The sequence below is a fragment of the Kogia breviceps genome, chromosome 13, assembly GCF_026419965.1.
Source record: "Kogia breviceps isolate mKogBre1 chromosome 13, mKogBre1 haplotype 1, whole genome shotgun sequence".
In the NCBI taxonomy this organism is placed as follows: domain Eukaryota; kingdom Metazoa; phylum Chordata; class Mammalia; order Artiodactyla; family Physeteridae; genus Kogia; species Kogia breviceps.
Window position 1 is genome coordinate 53,968,596 of NC_081322.1, and position 23,840 is coordinate 53,992,435.

The following is a 23,840-nucleotide window of genomic DNA, read 5'->3' on the forward strand; positions in this document are numbered from 1 at the left end:
TAAACCTGTTAACTATTGTAAGGTTAAGGAGATAACCCAAGGCCAAGATAAAAATCCAGCCCTATTTCAGACCTGATTGGTAAACGCCCTCAGAGGGTATACGAATGTAGACCCAAACACTTTCCAGGGACACACTGTATTTACAACCCACTTCACCAGCCAATCAGCCCCTGACATCCATCAGAAGCTTCAAAAGCTTGCCATGGAGCCCCAAACCCTCTCAACCTTCTTACTGATATGGCCTTCCGTGTCTTTAACAATAGAGACCAGGCTGAGGAAGAAAGGAAGGAACAGCATGACTTGAGAAAGGAAAGATGGCAAGCCCGGCTTTTGGCAGCTCTCATGACAAGACCTAACCACCTCCTGGTCACCCCAAAAGTACTCCCAGAAGACCCCAGCCAGGAAAGGGAGCCTGTTTTAGCTGTGGGAGCCTCAAACACTGGAGCAAGGAATACCCGGGAAACAGTTCCCAGCCTCCACCCAAGACGCCATGCCCACTCTGTAAGAAGATGGGCCACTGGAAGAGGGACTGCCCCCAGCTCCGAAGGGAGTGAGGAAATTCCCCCATGCCAGTCATGGCAGTGGTTGATTGACGGGACCTGGGACCTCCCAAGGCTCCCGAGAAGACAGTCATCATCACACGGGAGGAACCACGGGTGACCACTGACGTGGCAGGTCAGTTTGTCCAGTTTCTAGTGGACACGAGAGCCACTTACTCTATCCTGACTTCTCACACTGGGCCCCTTGCCCCCAAAACCTGCTTTGCTGTTGGGGTAGAAGGAAGACCAAGGCTAAAACACTTCACCACCCCTCTCACTTCCACCTGGGGAAAGACCCTTGTAACTCACGAGTTTCTTCTCATGCCTAAATGCCCCAGCCCACTTATTGGGAAGGGATTTTCCCTCAGTCTTATTCGCCCTAAAAATTAAAACCAAGGCCTATTTAAGGCTGGATTATGCCTTATGGACAGTCCAGCCCAAAATATTTCCCCCAAGTTAAAAAACAAAAAAACAACTTATAGATCCACAGGTCTGGGATCAGGGAACCCCAGGGAAAACAAAGTTTGTCAGTCCTGTAAAAATCACCTTAAAAGAGGCTAATAACTTCCCTTTCAGGTGTCAGTACCCTCCGTGTCCAGTAAACTCTCTTTTTCTCTGCTTTTCTGCTTCTCAGGAAGTCATGACTCCATCCTAACGGTCCTCCTTGTAATTCACATCGTCACAGCTCCAGCTTACAAACATCCACTATCTGACACCATGAATGTCACTGCTAAAGGAACTAATCTGACTGCTGGATCTGCCCCACGACCACACCTCCCCAAAGGACCTACGTACATCTCCTTTAGGACTCCCCACCTCTTGAGGGACCTGATGGGGCTGACAGCAAAACACGGTGGGTTCTCATTTACCACCCAGTGTGGTAAGGAAGGAAGGACTGGGGCAGGAACCAACTGGAAGCCAAACTCTCTGGAACAGGTACCCTCCTCCAACCCGGAGGGAAGGCTATTTCAGCTTTTAGGCAAAGCTAGCCTCTGTTTTACTGGTATTAGCATCCAGGGACAAGAATTACAATGGCTGAATGAAACAAACTACAATCAAACTCTAGTTTTCAGTAATCACAGTTGGGTAACAGACACCAACCAGACTGCCAATATCCAATATGTAGGGAATGTCACTGTCTGGTGGAAGAACCTAGTGACAGGAATAAAGAAAACTAAAACTCACAATAAAAGCATAATATCAATAATAGTTAACAGTACACAAGAGAAGGCCAGCCTAGGGATTAGACAATATTCAGGACTAATGTTTAATATAACTAATAACTATACTCAGATTTACTCCAATTTCTCCCTGTTAACAGCTACTGTATCGAACCTGAGGTGCCAAGGGAAAAAAAACCCATGGCTTCAGAAAACTCCAACTTCAAATGACGATGCAACAGGGTTTCAACTCATCCCACCTGAAGATGAGGGCTGTCAACATCCACTGGACAAGGCTGCTGCCTTCTTCTACTGCCCACTCTATCTCCACCACTGTAAAAACCCCAAGACCCCTATCTCTGACCAACAGCGAGGAGATCTGCACCCACAGGCAGCAGGGACAACGCCCATGCTCAGGTTGAAGCAGTTACAGAAGATAGACCGACCCTTTACCCCTTAAAAGATTTTAAGGGTCCAGACTCCTTGAAGGGGTAATGTTAGAGAAAGCAGATAGCTAGATATAAACAGAGAAAGGGGACAGGGGCCAAATGACAGTAAGCCATACATCTTGTAAACAGCACAGCTACTCAACTGACACTGTCTGCTCTTCCTTTGAGAGCATCCTATCGCTTAAATAAATCCTAGCTTTGCTTTCTTGACTTTCCTGTCTCCTCTGTGAATACTTTCTGTGATGAGACAAGAACCTATTCTCCGGTGACACTCATGTATAGGCATTAGGGAAAAAGGCAAAGCCACCTCATTGTCTTGCACTTAATGAGATCATGAAACACGGAAGAATGGCATCAGCCACAAGAACACAAATTAGATTTGGATTAAGCTTTGTGACACCTCAATAGGGAACCCTGATCACAAAACCCACGGAGCAAGACCGAGCATGTGCAGTAAAAATGTCCAGGCTTCAAATGACCACTATACAACGTTGCAGGGTGGCACTCAACTGGTAAGGGAAACCTTAAGGGAAAATAGCTCTCAGGATGCACGTGTGATGGCTTCAGGAGCCCAGTGCACAAGAATGGATGGATGTGATCATCGCCCCGCTTCAACTTTCTCATCAATGAATATTCTGCACCTAATAGAAAAAACTCGTGCCTATTCAAAGGTTAAGATGAAATTAAAAGGGGAAATCAGAAAACCCGCGGGGCGCTCCTCACTTTCGAGGACACCCACATTCTTCTCGCAGTGCATACTTTCGCTTCTTAATAAACTGCTTCTTTGTTTCTCTTTATGCTTCAGTCTCTGTGTGTTTTCCATTGCATTCCTTGTCCAAAATTCTTTTTGGACAGGTAGAACAAGACCCTGAACCTTTAATAAAGCCATCCAGCATCAGGATGAATAAAAGACATTGATGGGGTTACCATAAAGGTTTTAATATAGCGCTGCCAAAGGCTGGGTGGCCAAAGTGACTCCCTGTTCATCCACCAACATTAAAGAAATCCAAATAAGTTCGTCTATTTATCCCAGTTTGGAGAAATCTGAAAAGCTGAAAGGCATCGATTACTATGAGAATTGTGATCAGCAATCACTAGGGGCAACAGGCCAGTTAATCAAGGTAAAGATTGACAAAGGAGCCAGGATTCCTTGGCTTAACCCCTCATTGGGGCCCAAAGCCTTTTGCAGAAGAGTGACTAAAATGGTCTGGGGATAGAAAATAGAAGTTTCCAGGAACCCCTTGATATGGTAACCCTACGAACCGGTACCAATACCCACTGATGAAGTTCTGACTCAGGCTACATTTCGATTGATAGAATATAGAAATGTAAGAGTTGATAGGATTATAAAAATTTGAATCTTTTAAAAAAGCTTTATGTAAAGAAATTATGCCAACTTTACCTGAATGTTTTATGGGAATAATATTATGCCTGGCTGGGAAAATTTCCCCTACCCAATATTGTAAAACCAAAACTTACTCATGAAATCTTAATGGAGGCTATAATTAGTAATGTAAAAGTTAATGGAATTAAGATAAAATTTTATAGTAGAATTGATATATTTGAACGGGCTTTATACAAAACAATTGCATCTCTTTTACCTGATTGTATTATGGGGATGGTCATCGTATCTTACTGGGGAATGTTTCCCCCACCTAGTTTTGTAAAACAATCTACCCTTCAAGCAATATTAATTGGACATGCCAACAAAATTGCCTGAGCAGAACATAAAAATGTTTTGATTTAAATCATAGTCAGAAGTCTCCCTGATATAAAGTAGCACATCGAGGATGATGTAGTTGGATGGTTGTTCGGCCTACGATCTTACAAATCTTGGCAAAACTGGAAATTCAGTTCTAGAGGAAGTTCACATTCCACCCATTCCTGTCCATAGATCCCCAAAACCTCCCCTATTTAACTCAAAAGGCTAGTAATCTCTCTAGGAACTCTTATCTAGACCATCTCCAATTCTTAATACTGAATTTTTAAAAAAATGGAAAGGGGGCTTTTAAAATACAAATTGCTGTATAAGCACCCTTGCCCAAAATTCTGGTTCAAAAAACACTTTTAATGAAAACTATAAGGTATCTCTTTTATGTCTATCTATATGTTTATGTATGTATATTATAGACACGGCATTTTTCTGCCTCTGAGTGGTATTACCAAAATTAATTATAAAATAGCTCAATTTAACTGGCTTAAAAACACACAAGTGCTATTTAAGTATACTCTCAAAGATATAGTAGAAACTAACCCAAATGTTTTTCAGGTTCACGAGAACTACGATAACTTTTGGTAAATAAAAGCTAGTTTAAGTTTGTCCATTTAGTTAATACAGACATGCCTTTAGAATTATCAGCATTAAGCACAGTATTATACGTTTGTTCTACTGGGGTTTACTAAAAGTCAAATAAGGTCAGATTACCTCTGTACTAAACTTGCCAGACAAACAACATCAACAGAAACAACTTCAGATGATGGCTAATTGCTTTAATGTTCTCTAAAATTTTCATGAGTAATCTAAGTATGATTGTTAAGAACAAATGTATTGAATGGATATAAATGAATAAGAATTTTTAGATAACTTTTAAACAATGATTGTTTTATGATATGACTACTTAGTTTCTCAAATCTCTCTGGTGACTTGAAACCTTAGAGTTTTGCTAAATTAAGTTAAATAATGGAAATTCACTGAATACCTAGATCATTTCCAAATAAGATAAAATATTGAGCATTAATTACTCAACATAGTTTTATCTACTTTTGTCTTTTTATAATGTAGAAACTAAAGATGTTTGGGTTTCTTAGTAAACATGTCTTCTGCCTTATCTAAGGATTGTACTATAAAGTAGCATACGTCTTTAGAAATTATGAAATATATTCATAAATTTGCCAATCCACAGAATGTTAATGTAAAAAAAAGACCTCTTCTTGCCAGAATTTTGCCATTCCAATGTCCTTGTACATGCTAATAGTTGCTCCTGAATCAGAGAAGTAAATATGGGCAAACAATAGCTGAAAATTATATAAACATTTAGGGCTACAGGAAATTCAAAATGGCCACTTGTTCTTTGTGGCTCTGTGGCAAACCCCATTTTTTGGTTTCTGTATTCCTTCACCCACCATAGTGCATTTAATATTACTCAAATTGTAAATATGCATTGCTTGGGAGACTTCTATGAACTTGTGAAAACAGTCTACCAGCAATGTCTGACCTGTCAGAGGCCTCAGACCGCCTCCCACTGAACCCTTTAAACATCTGCAGCCGGCTTCCCTGGTGGCGCAGTGGTTGAGAGTCTGCCTGCCAATGCAGGGGACATGGGTTCGAGCTCCGGTCCGGGAAGATCCCACATGCAACGGAGCGGAGCGGCTGGGCCCGTGAGCCATGGCCGCTGAGCCTGCGCGTCCGGAGCCTGTGCTCCGCAACGGGAGAGGCCGCAACAGTGAGAAGCCCGATTCCAAATTTTGATTTGGAATCGCTGAGAACTAAAACTGCCCTTTTCCCAAAGCCATGCAAACTAAAGCTGGACAACTTGATATAAACTTCACAGAAATCACCATAACAGCTCATGCACTGACAATCTTCATGCCTGTTACTATGGCCAATCAGAAAGATCGCTAGACATATTCAAACTGCAAACCTGAAAAAATCTATCAGATCGTCACTGTCTGCCCCCACTCCATCTGAAGATGCTTCAAGTTGGATGCCTAGAAACTTTCTCAACTGCTTGCATTCAGAAACTGGGCCGATAGTCTATTCCAATCACAACTATTATTTTTCTTTTGTTTCTATACGCTTGTCTCTTATTAAATATCTGATTGTTTTCACAATAGGCCTAACTTTAGGAGCCTCAAGAAATGAGACACAACTGTTTCACTGAGATGACCTATTCTCAGGACCAAGAGACTGGTTCAATGAGATAGAGCAATCTACCAACTCAAATTCTGAACTGTGAAACTTCTTGGGGAAGTTCCAAAGGAGGGAACCCTGGGGGTTCAGAACAGACCTCTCCAAGATGTGCCACTTTGGCACATGGATTATTTTGAGCAAGGGCAACACAGATCCTACAGGTTCAAGAGAAACTACTTCCCCTCCCTTAACTACCTACAAGGACTTAAATTGGGGATTTTTCCCAGAAAAAAAAAGTTATTACCAGAACTATATGTAAGTGGCCCCATCTGTATGGCAGGGCAAACATCTAATTGACCAATATCTGCTCCTTTAAAAATTGTCCTGTGAATTACGCTCCTGCCCTTGAGAGCCTCGGGCCCCTATCCCATTTCTTAGTTCAGGATAGCAATGTATACCTCATTGTACCTTTCTGTCTCTGACCCTCTCATGTAGGGTTCCTATGCTTATGAAATAATTTGATTTTCTCCTGTTAAGCTCTCTCATGTCAATTCAATTCTTATAGCAGCTAGAAGAAACTAGCAGGGTAAAGGAAAGTTTCCTTCCTCCCCAACAACAGCAAAATTCTCCTGAACTCATGCAGAGGTGTTTTTTCCGGTCCTTCTGACCTTAATCCATTGTTGAATTTTCAGAAAGAAACGAATGGCATTGTGACTCCAAAACTGTGAACATCCCTCACTGCCTGTGATAATGCACCGTTATCTGTGCCCTGTGATTCTCTTAGAAATTGTAGTGTATAATCAATTAGTAGCTACTATGAGTAATTTAAGTGGAACAAAGAACACATTATTTTCTTCAGATGATGGAATTTAAAAACTCATGCTCATCAAGAAAATAGATTCACCTTGTGTGTAAGTAAATAGTTAATTGATATATTCAAGATTTGGTCTCTTAAAAAAGCAAAATATGTGTAGAGTGTGAATTTCTTAAACCATCACAGCTGAACAAAATGGGCAACAACCTGCCACCTAAAACTGAGTTAATGGTATATAGAGATAGGGACTTGTCAATGTTGATACGTTCACTTTATGTGGGATGCTCGCCCAGACGGGCTGTGGTGAAACACATGAATTAGAGAATAAAGCTATAATAGCACTTTGTTGTGCATCTAGGAGATGCTTTATCAACAACTTCATAAGTTTATTACTGTAATCCCAATGTATGAACGCTGAAGATCAGATGGAGTTCAATGATTTACTGAAGGTCCAAGGCTAGAAAGGGATGGGGTCAAGAATTATATCTGTATTTGTGTCCAAAGTCCTCTCCTTTCACTATATTAAACTACTTTCCTCAATGCTTCCATCTAATTTTATTATGATACTATACACATACGTTAACATTAATCATGTCTACCAAATGAGTAAAATTTTATTTTTCAGTGTTTTTCTCCTCATTTCAGTTTCTAACCCAATAAAAAAGTTAAAAAAGAAGGATAAGAAAATAAAAAAAGAAGTGGAAGAGGAGGAAGAAATTAACTTGAATAAGTTACTAAAATTAAGTTTTCCTGAGAGCCAAAGTTCTCATGATCTTCTAATTTTCCAGGACCTAGATGTGTCATATATATATTTTAGATATAACATGCCCGTTTGCCATTATATGCATGAATTATATTTGTACATTTTAGAACGATTTCCATAAAAATAGTTAAGAAAACAAAATATAGTTTGCTTTAAACAATCAGCTTGCTTCAATTATTCTAATGTAAATTAGTTCCTACCTTAACAATACCATCCTCCTAGAAATGTTTCCCCAAACATGAACATAGACTATCAGTGTTTAATTCTGAAAAAGGCAGAGTACAAGCGATCAAATTAATTCTTAATTAAGATGTTAGTAAAGAATCCCCTGTTACACTCTGGGCACCATTTTAAGACAGGAGAGATGGTAGAGAAATTCCTTTAAGTAAAAATACTTCCCCACTGTGTTGACTATTAACTCCAAGGTTGACTATCTGCATCAATAGTAGTTCTCTGGAGTGGTTAACCCAAGATCATATGCAAGCGAGAAAATAAAAAAAGATTAAATATTTGAAATATGATGGATTTTAATATGAATTGTGTTCACTACCAAAATAAGAAGAATGCTTTCATTGTCACATGTCTTTTATTCTAAGTTTACCAAGAATAAAATAAGATGATTCACCTCTTCACTCGAAGATATTATTAAAGATATTAGCATTTTTTGTATATAAAGATATTGGCACTTTTTTGCTTTCAACTGACTTCATTTGCAACAGGCCATGCAGTCGTAGCAAGTAATATTAAAGGCCCTAATGCCAGTTATTACTTCTGGTTTTCATTGGTTTTATTCTAGATCTGCACATGCATTATGCAATGTTTTTTAAAAATGAGCATAACAGTTTAGTACATAAAAAACAGACAACCTTAGAAACAGACTATTAAAACAGACAAATACAAGGACTGTTTGAATACCTGGTTTTAAATCCCCATGGACAAATATGTCAATCATATATCGACAGAATGCATACTGATCTGACAAAAGTAGAAAGAAAAAAAGCAGTGAAAAAAATGTCATTGACACCTTTCTTTTTTTCCTAGGGAAAGATGGCTTAACAAAACAAAGTAGCATAATTCTATTTTAATTACTACAATATTTTCTGTGAAGGAATAATTTGCACATATATGAAAACACGGGAAAAATAATAAACTTAAGTTTCCATTTATTCCATACAAAAAGAATAACCTTAAAAATTGAAACAGACTAGTTCAGAGTAATATTATAGTGGTTGTTTTTAAAAATCAAAACCTTTTTCATCAAATTTATTATTAGTCATCATATTCAAGCAATTTTTCTCATTGTCTGTATATATACTTCCAGTAATGAAACAGAAGTTTCACAAGAGGAAATTGTTTCCAACTTGGAATGTTTTACCAAATATTCACTCCCAACCCTTCACCTCATTGTTTAAATGAAGCCACAGAATGTTTTTTGAAAAGGCAAGCAGGAGGGCTAACCCCTTTGCAACCTGTCAGGGGTCTTCTACGTGGAGATTCTCTTCAATTAGAAGAGGAAATCCAGAAGAACAGACTTACAGCACTAAATAACATCATTCTTAAAGTAGTTGATTGGGTAATCTTTATTAGAAGATCATCTTATGATCTTGATTAGTATATGGTCCATGGAAAAAGTAAAAAAAAAAAAGAGAGAAACAACATAGGATTTGAGCTTGTGAGGCAGACTTTGTCAAAAATGATTTCAGGAGTTCGTTTTTTCATTTCCTTCTAAATTAAAGACATTGCACTGAAATTTAAATTTTCATATAACTTTAGATTCTGCCGAGGTCATTCCAATCCAAATTTCAGTTGATGAATCATTCTATAAGCTTTACCATATCTTCTTTAAAGCTTGCAGATTATTAAATGAATCTTGTTCAAAATGATTTACAGTTTAATGTTTCTAAACAGGCATCTTATTAATTCAATAAATCCAAAGGCAGCTTTAGGATCAAGAGAGTTTATTGAATTTATACAACATGACCTACCCTTAAGCGCTTTAAATTATGTATATCAAACCTATGAAATAACGAAACCTGTAACTATACAAATACACACACTGGGATTTTTGTAAACCTCATTGTTTTTAGAGTATTTACAGTATTTTTAGAGTAATCCATTTTATGAGACTCCACCTTTGAAAAAATGTACTTATTGCAGAAGATGTAAAAATATAATTCTTTTCATTAGTACCTAAATGAGTTGGCCAAAACTCATAAAGTTTCAAAAATTTGCATGGATTTTGATTGTTGAATTGGGTCACACTTTCCCACGAGTGAGGTGGGGGGTGGGAGGGAGTTAGCTCTCAGATCAGCCCAAGAATTTATTTGCTCCTCAATGTACTGGCAGTTATAACAGGGGTTTCTGATCCCAGAACCTGGGAATCCTATGATACAGGAGAGAAGATTAAGGTAGGGAGTATTTTCTCTTTTCTGGGCAAAACCCTTTTCCTTAGCAAAATTGTAGAATGAGCCATTTGACTCTAAGATGAAAAACTGCATTTCCCTTAAATGGCAAACTTGAGGTTGGGCAAGGAGGACTTCCTAAAATCAGCAGGACTTCTCCTTTGTTTCAGTAGTTAACGTGACTGATCGTTTTAGATGTGCCCTTCCTACAACTCTAGAATTAGTTCTCAAAGGGCAATTTAAATATCAAAAAGATGAGGAATTTGTTAAAATGCAGATTTTTTTGCCTAGTCATGCAAAAAAAAAAACCCCTTACAATTCAATGGGTCTGGACCCTAGGAATATGCATTTTTGACCAATTCCCCAGAGGAATCAGATTAGACCGCACTTTCAGAATCATTGATCTAAAATTGCTCAAAATTTCTTTTCTCACAACGTTTCTAGTGGTACCATAGCCCTCAGCAACAGCAATGGAGAAAGTATGTACCTTAGAAATTTAGAATGCAGGGACTTCTTGAAATTTGAAGCGTTTGGACTATCCCCCAAAATGAAATATTGTGCTCTGCCCCAAGTTGTGATAGAATGTTTATATACATAATATGTGGAATAGTTTATTGAATTAATTAAAATCTTCATGCTTCAGAGATTCTTCTTTAACTGAATGCTAAGAGTGTAATGGTGCTATTACCAAATTATTACCAAAGTAAAATGCTTATATTTCTTATACCAATATTTTCTGGATCCAAAGTCATTTGTTTAATTAATGCACCAGTAGTCCTACAAGTTTCTAATTTAAAAAAGAAAATCTCTATGAACTCAAAGAAGGTTAATATTTTTAATCTAGAAAATTGAGTTACACTACGTAGGTTTCTTTTATATTTAAATAATGCTGTGAAGTTGCATTCTAATGGCACCAACATATCAATAGGAAGATAGAGAGTATTTTTACAATATTTAAAGTTAAGAATTTTCTTTTTTTTTGGCTGCACCACAGGCATGCAGGATCTTAATTCCCCCACCAGGGAGAGTACCTGGGCCTCTTGCAGTAGAAGCATGGAGTCCTAACCACTGGACCACCGGGGAATTCCCAAAGTTAAGAATTTTTAAATATTTTAAATTAGGATGCCTATTTCCATCTTGTGTGTTGACCTTAACAATGTGTAAGAACTCTAGGCAGGTATGTGTTGGGCAGTCCCCAGTGTGTCTGCTTCACCGGTCTAAGGATAAAGCAAAACCAAGTCTTCCTGATTTTGGAAAATTCATTTTAAATAAATGCTTCTTTAAATCCAACTCAAATATTCAAACAGGACATTTTTTTCCTAAAGAAAATCTGAACTGTTCTATCATTCTTTCATTGTTATGTGACAATAATTCACATAAGGTAATTTCATATCTCGTCACAATTTCTTGGTATTTTTCCCCCGAAGGAACATCTTTCTAGGAATACCACATGCTTGTCCATCTCTCCCCTTCCCGATCCTCAGGGAGCAGTGATGGATGTCATTCAGCTGCTGCCTTATTGGTATTCCCTGTGGAGTAGCCGCTGAGAGAAAATGCATTCAGGGTGTAGAATGTTAACAGAAAATAAATTTTAAGAAACCTCTAATGAGAATGGGGCATATGTGGTCTGGTGTTCTACGGCAGATTCACATCAGCTACAATTTCTCTGCTTGCCACAAACAGTTGTTAAAAAAAATAAGAAGGAAGAAAAGAAAGAATGAGCATAGCAGTGGGGAGGTTTGATTTTTTCCTTCCCCACAAATTTGCCATAGACCATCAGAAAATCAGAGAGCAATGCTTGATCGTGCTGACCCTTCTTACCCTACTTTTTTTTTTCTGTGACCTCTCCCATTGCGGAGCGCAGGCTCAGCGGCCATGGCTCACGGGCCCAGCCGCTCCGCGGCATGTGGGATTTTCCCGGACTGGAGCACGAACCCGTGTCCCCTGCATCGGCAGGCGGATTCTCAACCACTGCGCCACCAGGGAAGCCCATCTTACCCTACTTTAAACAGATTAAGAATGGTCCATAAAAACCACATTATGTAATATATGAGTGTGTTTAAGTTTACAGTAGGCACGTACAAATATATGAATCTTATTCCTGATGCTTTAGTAGAAATAGTGTTTATGTATACAATGTTAAAAATAACCATATATGAATGTATATGCAGGTATACTATATAATAAAATAATCGCCAATAAGTGTATTGCTGCATGTAAAAATCTGTGTCCAGTGAATAAAAGACCTATAGAAGCTATTTATTTAAGAAGAACTATTATAAATCTATAGGAAAAGAATGTCAAATTCATTAGATCTAACTTAAGCTAAGCAAATAAATAATTCCTTGCCTAAAGGAGAACCAACTCAACAATTTTACTAAATCATCAATACAAGAGTCTCAAAATCAAAGTCACCTCACAAGTAGATTATTTAGAAAGCACTATGTCTTTATCATGTTTGAGTTAAAACTATAATGCGATTAGGTTTTTTATAAACAAATGCTGTTAAATTATAGCTTAAATTTTTTTTAATGACATATATATGTCTGATCAGCTATGTGAGGTAACAGTTTCATTATGTACCTAATAATACATTTATCTAATGGATGGTAGATCTTCTCAACACAGCCTTAATTTAGCAAATGCATTTGTTTAGCTGATAAAATCACATTTGTGCTTTTATTTAACTCTAAGTGATATCTGAATGTCTTTTAATAGACAAATAGCTCTTGATATGAAAATAAAAAGAGTAGATTGAAAATGGAAAGGTAATATAATGCTATCTTCAATACTGATTACTTATAGGAATAAATTATAGTATATGTGACCCAGAAAATACATATTATTTGGAAATATTTTAGTGATGTGTCTTCATCAATAAAACATGGCCCCCAAATAACTAAGATACTAAAAATGAACATCCAAAAGTGTACTCATATTCCTAGCTGCTAGATAAGTATTTTGGTACTCCCATATATAACTGGTATGAATTTTTACATACTGTATTTACGGACAAAAAATAAAAATATGCTTGGTACGTTTAATCTGGTTTCATGTGATTTTTTTTTTTTTTTTTTTCTTTTTCGGTACGCGGGCCTCTCACTGTTGTGGCCTCTCCCGTTGCTCAGTGGCCATGGCTCAAGGGCCCAACTGCTCCACAGCATATGCGATCTTCCAGGCGGACTCTCAACCACTGCACCACCAGAGAAGTCCGATTATTTTCTTTTTTAAAATGCTATCTAAAATGCAAAGTCGGGGCTTCCCTGGTGGCGCAGTGGTTGAGACTCCGCCAGCCGATGCAGGGGACACGGGTTCGTGCCCTGGAGCGGCTGGGCCCATGAGCCATGGCCACTGAGCCTGAGCATACGGAGCCTGTGCTCCGCAACGGGAGAGGCCACAACAGTGAGAGGCCTGAGTACCGCAAAAAAATAAAAAATAATAAAATAAAATGAAAAGTATTTTAGGATCTTGATAATAATTTTAAATAAGCATATAAGTGAATCAGAAGATTAATTTTCCTGTCTTATATCACAATAAAATAGTCCATTCAAAATATTTCCTCTTTATTTACTATATTTTCCTACCCAAGTTATTGCATAAATAACATACAGCTTTGTTAGAGATGATAATTAATATTTTTAATTGATTCAGGCAATAATATAATCATCTTTAAAATTGAAGAAAGGTTTTTGGGCTCCAAAGATTTAATTCCACTCATATGCTTTAAATAGCAGTATTACTCTAAAATAAAAGAAAATTACTTAAATTAAAAATTTTGTGGACTACAAAAAAAACTCTTCCTTTCTTCTTTCCTTCCTTCTTTTCCTTTTTAAAATACATTTTCAAAAAATAAACCTTTTCCCTCATATAAATAAACATTTCCAAATATTACTTGTGAATTCAGGGGAAAAAATGATTCAAAAATAATGTACAAGAATGGATTGCAAAGACAAATACCATATAATTTCACCTGTATGTAGAATCTTAAACAAAAAGAGTATAGATTGCAAATTTCATATATTGTTTGTACCTTATAGTGGGGAAAATTATCAGTTTCACTGTCCAAATAGCTTACTCAGTAACAATATTTTTAACTTCTTTAATGTAAATCTTACGGAAACAATTCCTTAATTTTAGCCCTCAAATAAAATTATTAAAACTCTAAGAATAAGGACAACTTTTATTTTGCAACACCCCTAAAAAGCATTTATAGGAATAGTCTATACAGAGCAGATCCCACATTTTGTGTGGGGAAGCTCAGGACTGTGTAGCAACTTGGAACCAGGAGTTGATTTAGGGAAGGAAAGATTCAACAAGAGATGTGTGACAATACAGCCCTCAGCTGACCTCTTAAAACTCCACCGTATTATGCTTACAAGCACCTTTCTTTAAAGAATATCAGGTTTACATTCCACCTCCACGTAAATGCTCTATTTCTGTGAAGTACGGATGTTAAGTTTGACATCACTCTTATTGAAAAGCAGCACAATATGTAAGATACAGAGCTTTCCAAGGTGATAAATTTAGTCATTGGACAAACTGGATTTAATAATTCAATGTATATTCTAAATTATATGCTCTTGAAGAGCTATAGGAATGTATGGATACTTTTTATGATACTTATTCTATATGACTTGAACATACACCCCTTAATAAACTCCTTGAGAATTGTCAGTTTCCTGTATTGCTGTTCTTCAGAGTACACAAAGGACAAAGAGTATGTGTCCTTTAAATAACTTCAGATACTAACTCAAATCCTCTTTTAAAAATGCTTCAAAATGCATCTTTAAATATATGAGCACAGTTTAGTATTTCTATAAATAAATTTTAATTCCCAAATTATTGTATTTCCTTTCAGGTATATTCACTTATACAAGTCTTTTACTCCCATGTAAAGTCTGATCTTGGTCTTTTTTCAGTTTGTAATTTCACTGCATCTGCTTCTTGCCCAATACTCTCCTAGAACCTCTGGCCACCTCCTCTGAATGTTTACCTTTCTGTTCATGCTTGGACACCACTGCAGCATCTTTCTTGTCCTTCTCTTTGGGTTTAGGTGATGTTTTCTGTGCTTCTTTTACTTTTGCAGCTGTTTGCCTCACTTTCTCCTGTTTCGCACCTTTCACTTCCTTTTTAATCTTTTCTTCAGTCTTTTCTCTAGTCTTAGCTTTCTTCTCTTCTGTATGGAGTTAAAGAAAAGTTGAATTATATATATATATTTATATATATATATATATACTTAACCAATGCAGCATTTCATCTTTCATTGGTTGTTAAGAACACTTTTAAAAGAAAGAGAACAGAAAAACAAAAAAATTGTGTCACTGACATAAATACTTGTGACTATCATTTGATTTTTATATAGTTTATGAAGTGGCATGTTAGATTACTAAAAAAATGTAACTAACTTGAAAGTTGGACTCTTCCTTAATTTGTACATGAAAACATTACTTTTTAGGTAGTCAGGAACTAAGTATATCAACAAGGAATCATTTGGATTCTGGAGGGAAATATATATATACACATGTTCAGTGAAAAGCCATGTCCATACCACAGAGCCCAATAAGAGACCTTTTAAAATAATACGATCATTTTTGTCCACAACTGAAATAACTTAAAAGTCATTCAAGAAACTGAACTGTCAACACAATATTTTTTAAAGGTAACTATTATGAAGGCAAATGTAAAATTATTTTCACTGGTAATGACTAATAGAAACAAAGCAATAAAATCCACTAAGGGATAACTCAGACATTCAGTCTCTAATGATGTGACTTTAAAGAGATGGAAAGAGAGCAAAATTAAGATGTTGGCTCCTGCTTATCTTAATTGAAAAATAATAATTCAGGTGACTTTTAAGGCCCTTAAATATATCCTAGAAAACAGAAAGTGCTATAAATTAGCATATATGTGAATATATATGAATTATGATACATATACATATATTCTATACATTCATATTCTTACTCTGATATTATTACATGTATTGGGGGAAGGGAACTGGGAATGTGAACTAATCAGTCTGTGAATCTTTCAATTATTTTAAAAAAGCAATAATAATATAGTACATATTTGTGGAAAGTGTTTATAATAGAGGTTGTATATTGGACATTATTTATTCTATGGGATCATGCATAATCACTAGACTTCATAGTAAGTGTACTATAATGTTGGACCCTCAACGTCATTTGCCCATGTAATGGGTAGGCTTTATTGTGACTCATGTTGAAGAATTTGATGAAAATATTATAATCAAGTCTCTTGACTTTAGTACACTAAGCTAGGATTTGAGACTAAGACAAGATAATATTATGAAGTACTGCAAAGAGAAGAATGAAAATGCTAATGCTTGATGCTTGTGAAACCACAATATCACCTGTGGTACTGCATTTAACTGAATGGACTAACACCTCCCAAAGCACTGTTAAACTTCGCAGGCAAATCTTGATGCTGTGTTAGGGGTAGAGGATATTTCTATCAAAATAAATTGGGAAACACTTAAGCTAAACTGGTTTCTTTACTATGGAATTTCTCAAAGCTAAAGTGCATTAAGAATCTTCAAGGAGGGAGATTATGCTACCCACTGCTTCCCAAAGTTACTGACCATAAAAATCTCATAGAAGAATCACCCAATTACTCCGCAAACTTCCAACATTGTGTGCCTTCTGTGACTACAATCAACTGGCGATTTTCTTCTACTCCCTTTAAACATTTTCTAAGTTTCCTTTACTGCTTTCTACTCCTTCCTACAGCAGACACATACATTTCTGTGACTGAAACCATCAGCTTTGTGCAAATGACTTTAAATCAACATCATTCCAGGACCCCACACCAAACTATTTATTCATTTCTGCTTGGAGAGAAAGTTCCTCTGAGATGGCCAGCAGCACCTCAGAGTCATACAATCCACATATGTTCACCTAACAAACCCCTCCAGAGAGCCTAGCATGACCTAGGCTCAGAACCTGCTGCCAGGGCTCTGAAGATTGGTGGGACAATGCTCGTATCTGAGGAGAGTTGACTAAAAGCCTATGATACCCAATTTTAAAGAAATGAAAACCAAACAAAACCACAAAACCCTGTGATATCTGGCTTCATCATTTCTCCTCTCATAGCATCTTTCCAAAAGTTTCTTCCTCCAATAGACTACTTTCTTTTTTAAAAAATATCTCATGTATTTTCCACATGTCAAATATTACCAAGCTATATTGTCTATGTTTTTCATATTTTATACACATATTAAATCCCTTTGTGCTCAATTCATATGCAGCAAATGACTCTGCCATTGGAATTAATCATTTCTTCACCCAAGATTAAATTTGTGTCAACTTTTTTTTAGGTACACGTTATTCCCTACTATTTATCTTGTATTACAGATGGCTGTTCACCTATCTGTCGTCCCTACCATACTGAGAGCAACTTGAGGATAGGAACTATATTATTCATTTTTGTAGCAACATAATGTCTAGCACAGTGTTTTCAGAGAAAACAAAGAATAAATGTTTATGAATGAACAATTTTGATCAAGAAAACAGTAAATGTTTCACTATATTCAGATCATGTGTACAACATACTGACATAGATTACATATGTAAATATGTGTTTAGAAATGGGCTTGAGGGCTTCCCTGGTGGCACAGTGGTTGAGAGTCCACCTGCCGATGTAGGGGACACGGGTTCGTGCCCCGGTCTGGGAAGATCCCACATGCCGCAGAGCGGCTGGGCCCGTGAGCCATGGCGCTGAGCCTGCGCGTCCGGAGCCTGTGCTCCGCAACCGGAGAGGCCACAACAGTGAGAGGCCCGCGTACAGCAAAAAAAAAAAAAAAAAAAAAAAAAGAAATGGGCTTGAAACAACCTGGAAAATTTGCCAACTGTTTTTTTGCTTATACTTTTTATGTGTGAAATTATTATTTTGGTTACCCTAAATGGCACCTATCCCCTATCCACTTCTTGTAGGTAGCAGCTGATTTAACCTTAGCTTTGTACTATGAAATTAAAGATATGTGAGGGCTTCCCTGGTGGCGCAGTGGTTGAGAGTCTGCCTGCTGATGCAGGGGACACGAGTTTGTGCCCCGGTCCGGGAAGATCCCACATGCCACGGAGCGGCTAGGCCCGTGAGCCATGGCCGCTAAGCTCATGTGTCCGGAACCTGTGCTCTGCAACGGGAGAGGCCACAACAGTGAGAAGCCCGCGTACCGCCAAAAAAAATAATAATAAAATTAAAAAAATAAAGATATGTGAAATTAAGATCTACTTTCAGTGTCATTATAATTTATAAATGATAAAAGGTAATTTTCTTAAACACAAGACTACATGTAAAACAAATTCTATTTTTTAAAACAAATTCATTTTTATCAGTGGTTTTAAGTATAAAAATAACAAAATTTTCTCTATTTTAGACATTTTTAGTGATCTTCATCTTTGAAACAGATAATGTTGCCTCACATTAAAACAAAAATGGGTGAGAACTCAACAATGATGTGGATATAATGTGGAAAATACCATAAAATTAAAGCAACACCCAACTTATATTTATTTTTATCAAACTGGGTAAGTGTTCTTAAATTCTGTGCCAAATACTTTGCCTGATTTTTCTCAGAAAGAATTTAAGTGACATTTGCACTTAGGAGTTCATTTAGGAACAAAAAAGCAAAAAGAATTGTCATGCTCAAATAACCCAGCTCAGTTTAGGAAGACACTTAATTTATGACTTTTATCAAATGGAAAACAAATGGTCTAACCAAAAGAATGACATCAGCATATTTGATCCAACTTTGGAATTATTAATAACTGTTAGCATCTGAACCAGAATCAAAACGTCTTAAGGTAGGGAAACTGCATTACCCAATAAACATACTAACATACTATACATTTTGGTAGTTAGGAAATAACCCATTTCAACTCTCATTCATTAAGGAACTACCAATTGCTTAACTTTCTCTCTCTCTCTCTCCCTTTCTCTCTTTCTCTCTCTCCCTCTCTCACTTATATTCTTTTTTTTTTTTTTTTTTTTTTTGTGGTACGCAGGCATCTCACTGTTCTGGCCTCTCCCGTTGCGGAGCACAGGCTCTGGATGTGCAGGCTTAGCGGCCATGGCTCACGACCTAGCCACTCCAGAGCATGTGGGATCTTGCCAGACCAGGGCACGAACCCGTGTCCCCTGCATCGGCAGGTGGACCCTCAACCACTGTGCCACCAGGGAAGCCCATCTCACTTATATTCTTATTAAAGTATTTGTGATTTTCAGCAGGCCGGGTTGACTCATGATGGCCCTTGATGATTCCCACCTTCTGGTATTCATACCCTTGTATAATCCTCTCCCCTTGAATATGGGCTGGCTTATGAATTTGCTGGTAACCCACAGTATGTAGCTTCCATGACTGCTTTACATAAGATTGTTATTTCTGTCTTGCTAGCTAAATTGCTCTCTTGCTAGCTGACTCGCTCTTGCTGGGTTTGATGAAGCCAACAATATTGGTGAGACTCATGTGGCAAGAAATGAGGATGGCCTCCTGCCAAAAGCCCGGAGGAACTGAGACTCTCATGCAACAGGCCTTGAGGAACTGAATCTTGCCAACAGTCATTTAAATGAACTTGGAAATAGTTCTTCCCCACCTGAGACTTCAGATGGGACTGCAGCCCTGTCTAACACATTGATCTCAGTTTTGTGAGACATTGTAAAGCAGAAGATTGAGCTGAGCCATGTCCACATTCTTGGCCCACAGATACTGTGAGATAATATATGTGTGGTGATTTCAGCCACTAAATTTGTGGTAATTTTTTATACATCAAGAAATAATTAATACAGTATTAAATAAATATTTGTTGAAGGAATAATGGATGCTTGAAGGACTTTATTTAATTATCTTTGGAAAGAATACTTGATTTATACTCACTTGGGGTTTTGTCTTAGTTCAATTACATACTAGCTTTATAATCTGGACAAATTGTTTTCTCTCCCCAGAAGTAAATTTCTTCATCTGTTAAGTTAAGTAATTAATTGGGATAATCTCTAACATCCCTACTAGCTTTAAGTTTCAATTCATCCATCTTAACTTCAATAAAGTGATGTTTGGTTACCTCACAGAAAAATTTAGTAAAAAATATATCTGCCTCAAATATCTAATTATTTTACATTGTATAAACACATTAAACACATTAAATTTGGAAATACATTCCAATTTTTATCTACATGCTTAGACCCTTGAAAATATACTAGATTTCTAAAATATACTGATCACATAAAACCTATATTTTAAAATACGAGGAGGGAGCAGGAGACAAAATGGCCAAGTAGGAGGACACAGAGCTTACCTGCCCCCATGAACACATCAAAAGTACATCTACACGTGGAGCAATTCTCACTGAAAACAAACTGGAGATTGGCAGAAAGACTTATTTACAACCAAGCCTCTAAGAAAGATACACACAAAATCAGATAGGAAGAGAAGCAATTAGGCTGTGACCTGTACCTCTAGAAGGGGACACAGAAGAGAAGCAGGATTAACTAGGCTTGCAGATTCCCCCCTGGTAAGTGAGCAGTTTGAAACACATATCAGTTACCGCAGTCCTCGGGTCTGACACCAGGAGTACCAGTACCCTTAGCTGGTTTGAAAACCAGTGGGACTGACAGCAGGGCTATAAGAAACCTAGACTCTGCTCCGGAAGAGCACACACATGCTCACTTACTCCTGAAACAAAGCAGAGGAAGCAAACTGAACTGTCTGGGATTCTAGCCAGTTTCCAGAGACTACCCCAGCTCATGCCCCAGCCTAAGCTGAGCACCCACTCTAGCCAAGCTTGCTCTGTGGTGCAGTTCTAGCTGAGGGCAAAGGCTGCCACAGCTGAGGAGAGTGCATGGTTATAAAGGATAGAGCCAGCTCATCTTAATTCGGTGACAGCAGTCATTCCTGGCACTTATGGAGGCAGCAGATGGGGAGTGGACCAGAATTCTGACTGGGGTGCTGGGACCACCCCAGCCTGCACCCTGAATAATGCTGAGTACACACTCCAGCCCCTCTTGCTGCAGCACTGCTCCGCTCTGTGCTGAAGGTGCCAATGACCAGAGCAGGGAGAGCATACGCTTAGAGGGAACAGAGCCAGCTTGGTCCCAAACATCAGGGCTTCTCCTCCAGCAACTTGGGACCTGATCCAGTCCCAGATAGGGCGGTGCTAGCCTCTGAATAGAGGAGAAGCCCAGGCTCACACCTGGCTGTGGCCCTAGACCCTCCGTCTCCAGCTCCACATCCTACCATGGTGAGAGCTGCCTGCCCACCATGGGGGAAGATGAGACTCATGCTCACGTCAGATCCAGCCCTCTCACCAAAGCCACTTGGCACATGCAGACTATAGGGGCACTCCCACATAAAGACACCCCTTCAAGACTGGGATAGGCTACTGTTTCACCTAATTTCATAGAGATAGCTGAGAAAACTGAGAAGAGAGAGGAATTTGTTTTAAATGAAGGAACAAGAAAAGAACTCTGAAAAAAACATCAAATGAATCAGAGATAAATATTACCAGATGAAGAGTTCAAAGCATTAGTAATAAGAATGCTAACTGAATTAGTGAAAAGAATATGTCAACACCATGATAATTTTAGCAAGGAACTAGAAAATATAAAAAAGAACCAATCAGAACTGAAGAATATAATAACTGAAATGAAAAACACACTAGAAGGAATTAACAGCTGACTAGGTGATACAGAAGAATGCATAAGAGATCTGGAAAATAAAATAATGGAAATCACCCAATCAGGACAGCAAAAAGAAAAACAACTTTTAAAAATGAGAACAGTTTAAGGGACCTCTGAGACAACACTGAACCCAGTGTTCACATCATAAGGGTCCCAGAAGAAGAGAGAAAGGGGTTGAAAATGTATTTGAGGACATTATGGCTGAAAACTTCCTGAACCTGAAGAAGGAAACAGATATCCAGGCACAGGAAGCACAGAGGGTCCCAAAGAAGATGAACACCCAAACATATCATAATTAAAATGGAAAATATTAAAGATAGAGAATTCTAAAAGAGCAAGAAAAAAACAAAGAGTCGTACAAGGGAATCCCTATAAGGCTACCAGATGATTTTTCTGCAGAAACTTTGCAGGCCAGAAGAGAATGGCCTGATATATTTAAAGTGCTGAAAGTGAAAAACCTACAACCTAGGATATTCTATCCAGCAAGATTATCATTTACAACTGAAGGAAGATAAATAACTTCTCAGAAAAGCAAAAACTAAAATAGTTCATCAAGACTAAACAGGCCCTAAAAGAAACGTTGAAGGGTCTTCTCTAAGTGGAAAAGAAAAAGCTACAAGAAATAATAATCTATAGGAAAAGAAAAAACCCACTAGTAAAGGCGAATGTATAGTAAAGGCTGTGGATCAACCACTTAAATAAGCTAGTACAAAGATTAAAAGACGAAAAACTAGTAAATTCACCTATAACTGCAATAAATGGTTAAGGTATAAGCATGAAGATGTAAAACATGACATTAAAAACACAAAACGTGGGGCACTCACAGATATAGAGAACAAACTAGTAGTTACCAGTTGGGAGAGTGAAGGGAGAAGGGGCAAGACAGGAGTAGGGGAGTAAGAGGTACAACCCATTACATGTAAAGTAAATAAGGTACATGGATACAATATAGGAATATAGCCAATATTTTATAATAATTTTAAATGGAATATAATCTATGAACATTTTGAATCATTATGTTGTATACCTGAAACTAATATAATATTGTAAATCAACTATACTTCTATTAAAAAACATTAAATTTTTAAATTAAAATTAAAACATAAAAATCTTAAAAAGACAAATATTGTATGACATCATTTATATATGGAATCTAAAAAATAATACAAATGAACTTATTTGTAAAACAGAAAACAGACTCAGTCATAGAAAACAAACTTATAGTTACCAAAGGGGAAGTTGGGGAGGGATAAATTAGGAGTATGGATTTAATAGATATACTTCGCTATATAAAAACTAGATAAACAAGGATTTACAGTATAGCACAGGGAACTATAGTTAATATCTTATAATAACCTATAATGGAAAATAATCAGAAAAAAATATTTATATATTTATAACTGAATTGCTTTGCTGTATATCCGAAACTAATACAATATTATAAATCAACTATACTTCAATAAAATATATATATAAATAAAATGAAGAAGCAATTTGAATTTAGTAGATAAGACTGAACTATCAGAACCTGTATTTTTCTAACATCAAACGATTTGTAGACAAACTTAGAATAAAAACTAGTTGATGTAATCTTCCAAAGTTTATAACATTACGTTGATATTCTAACTGATTTTTTCTTTGGTGTATTATAAAGACAGTTAAGGCCCTCAAAGCTTAAAATACTGATCAAGTTGATGCATTATCCTTCTTGGAAAAAGAAATCCTTAATTTTAGTGTTCTAAAATTAAATTCAAGGTGTAATACTGATCCAAACTGTAAACCAGATATGTTGTACTGGTTTCCTCTTGTTATAATAACTACCACAAATTTAGCTGCTTAACCCAGCAACCATTCAATATCTTCTGGTTTCCATGGTTCAGAAGTCTTGCCATAATGTGGCTCAAATAGGTTTTCTGCTTAGGGTCCACAGTGCTAAAATCAAGTTGTCAGCAGGGCTGCATTTCTTACTGGATACTCTGGGGAAGAGTTGGCTTCCGCACTTGCTCAACATGTTGGCAGAATTCATTCCCTTCTCACACTTTCCATGTACCTCCCTCAATTTTCAAGCCAGTAGTGGGGGCCCAAGTCCTTCTAACACTTCAAATCTTTCTCTTCTGCCACATCTCTATGTTTTTAAAGGTTTGCGAGATTACACTGAGCCCTGGATAATTC

The 23,840-nt window shown here is 37.3% G+C and overlaps 1 protein-coding gene across 17 annotated transcripts in view; it reads right to left on the reverse strand.

The window, feature by feature from the left end:
* The window catches only part of TRDN (triadin), a 502,784-nt gene that overhangs the window by 364,919 nt on the left and 114,025 nt on the right, over positions 1 to 23,840 (reverse strand). For all 17 annotated transcript variants that reach the window (XM_067010670.1, XM_067010684.1, XM_067010683.1 and 14 more), the window contains 2 exons: positions 14,971 to 15,153; positions 8,491 to 8,550 (listed from right to left, as the gene is read on the reverse strand). In XM_067010670.1, coding sequence (XP_066866771.1) covers positions 8,491 to 8,550; positions 14,971 to 15,153 — 243 coding nt within the window. The remainder of the gene's footprint in view (positions 1 to 8,490; positions 8,551 to 14,970; positions 15,154 to 23,840) is intronic.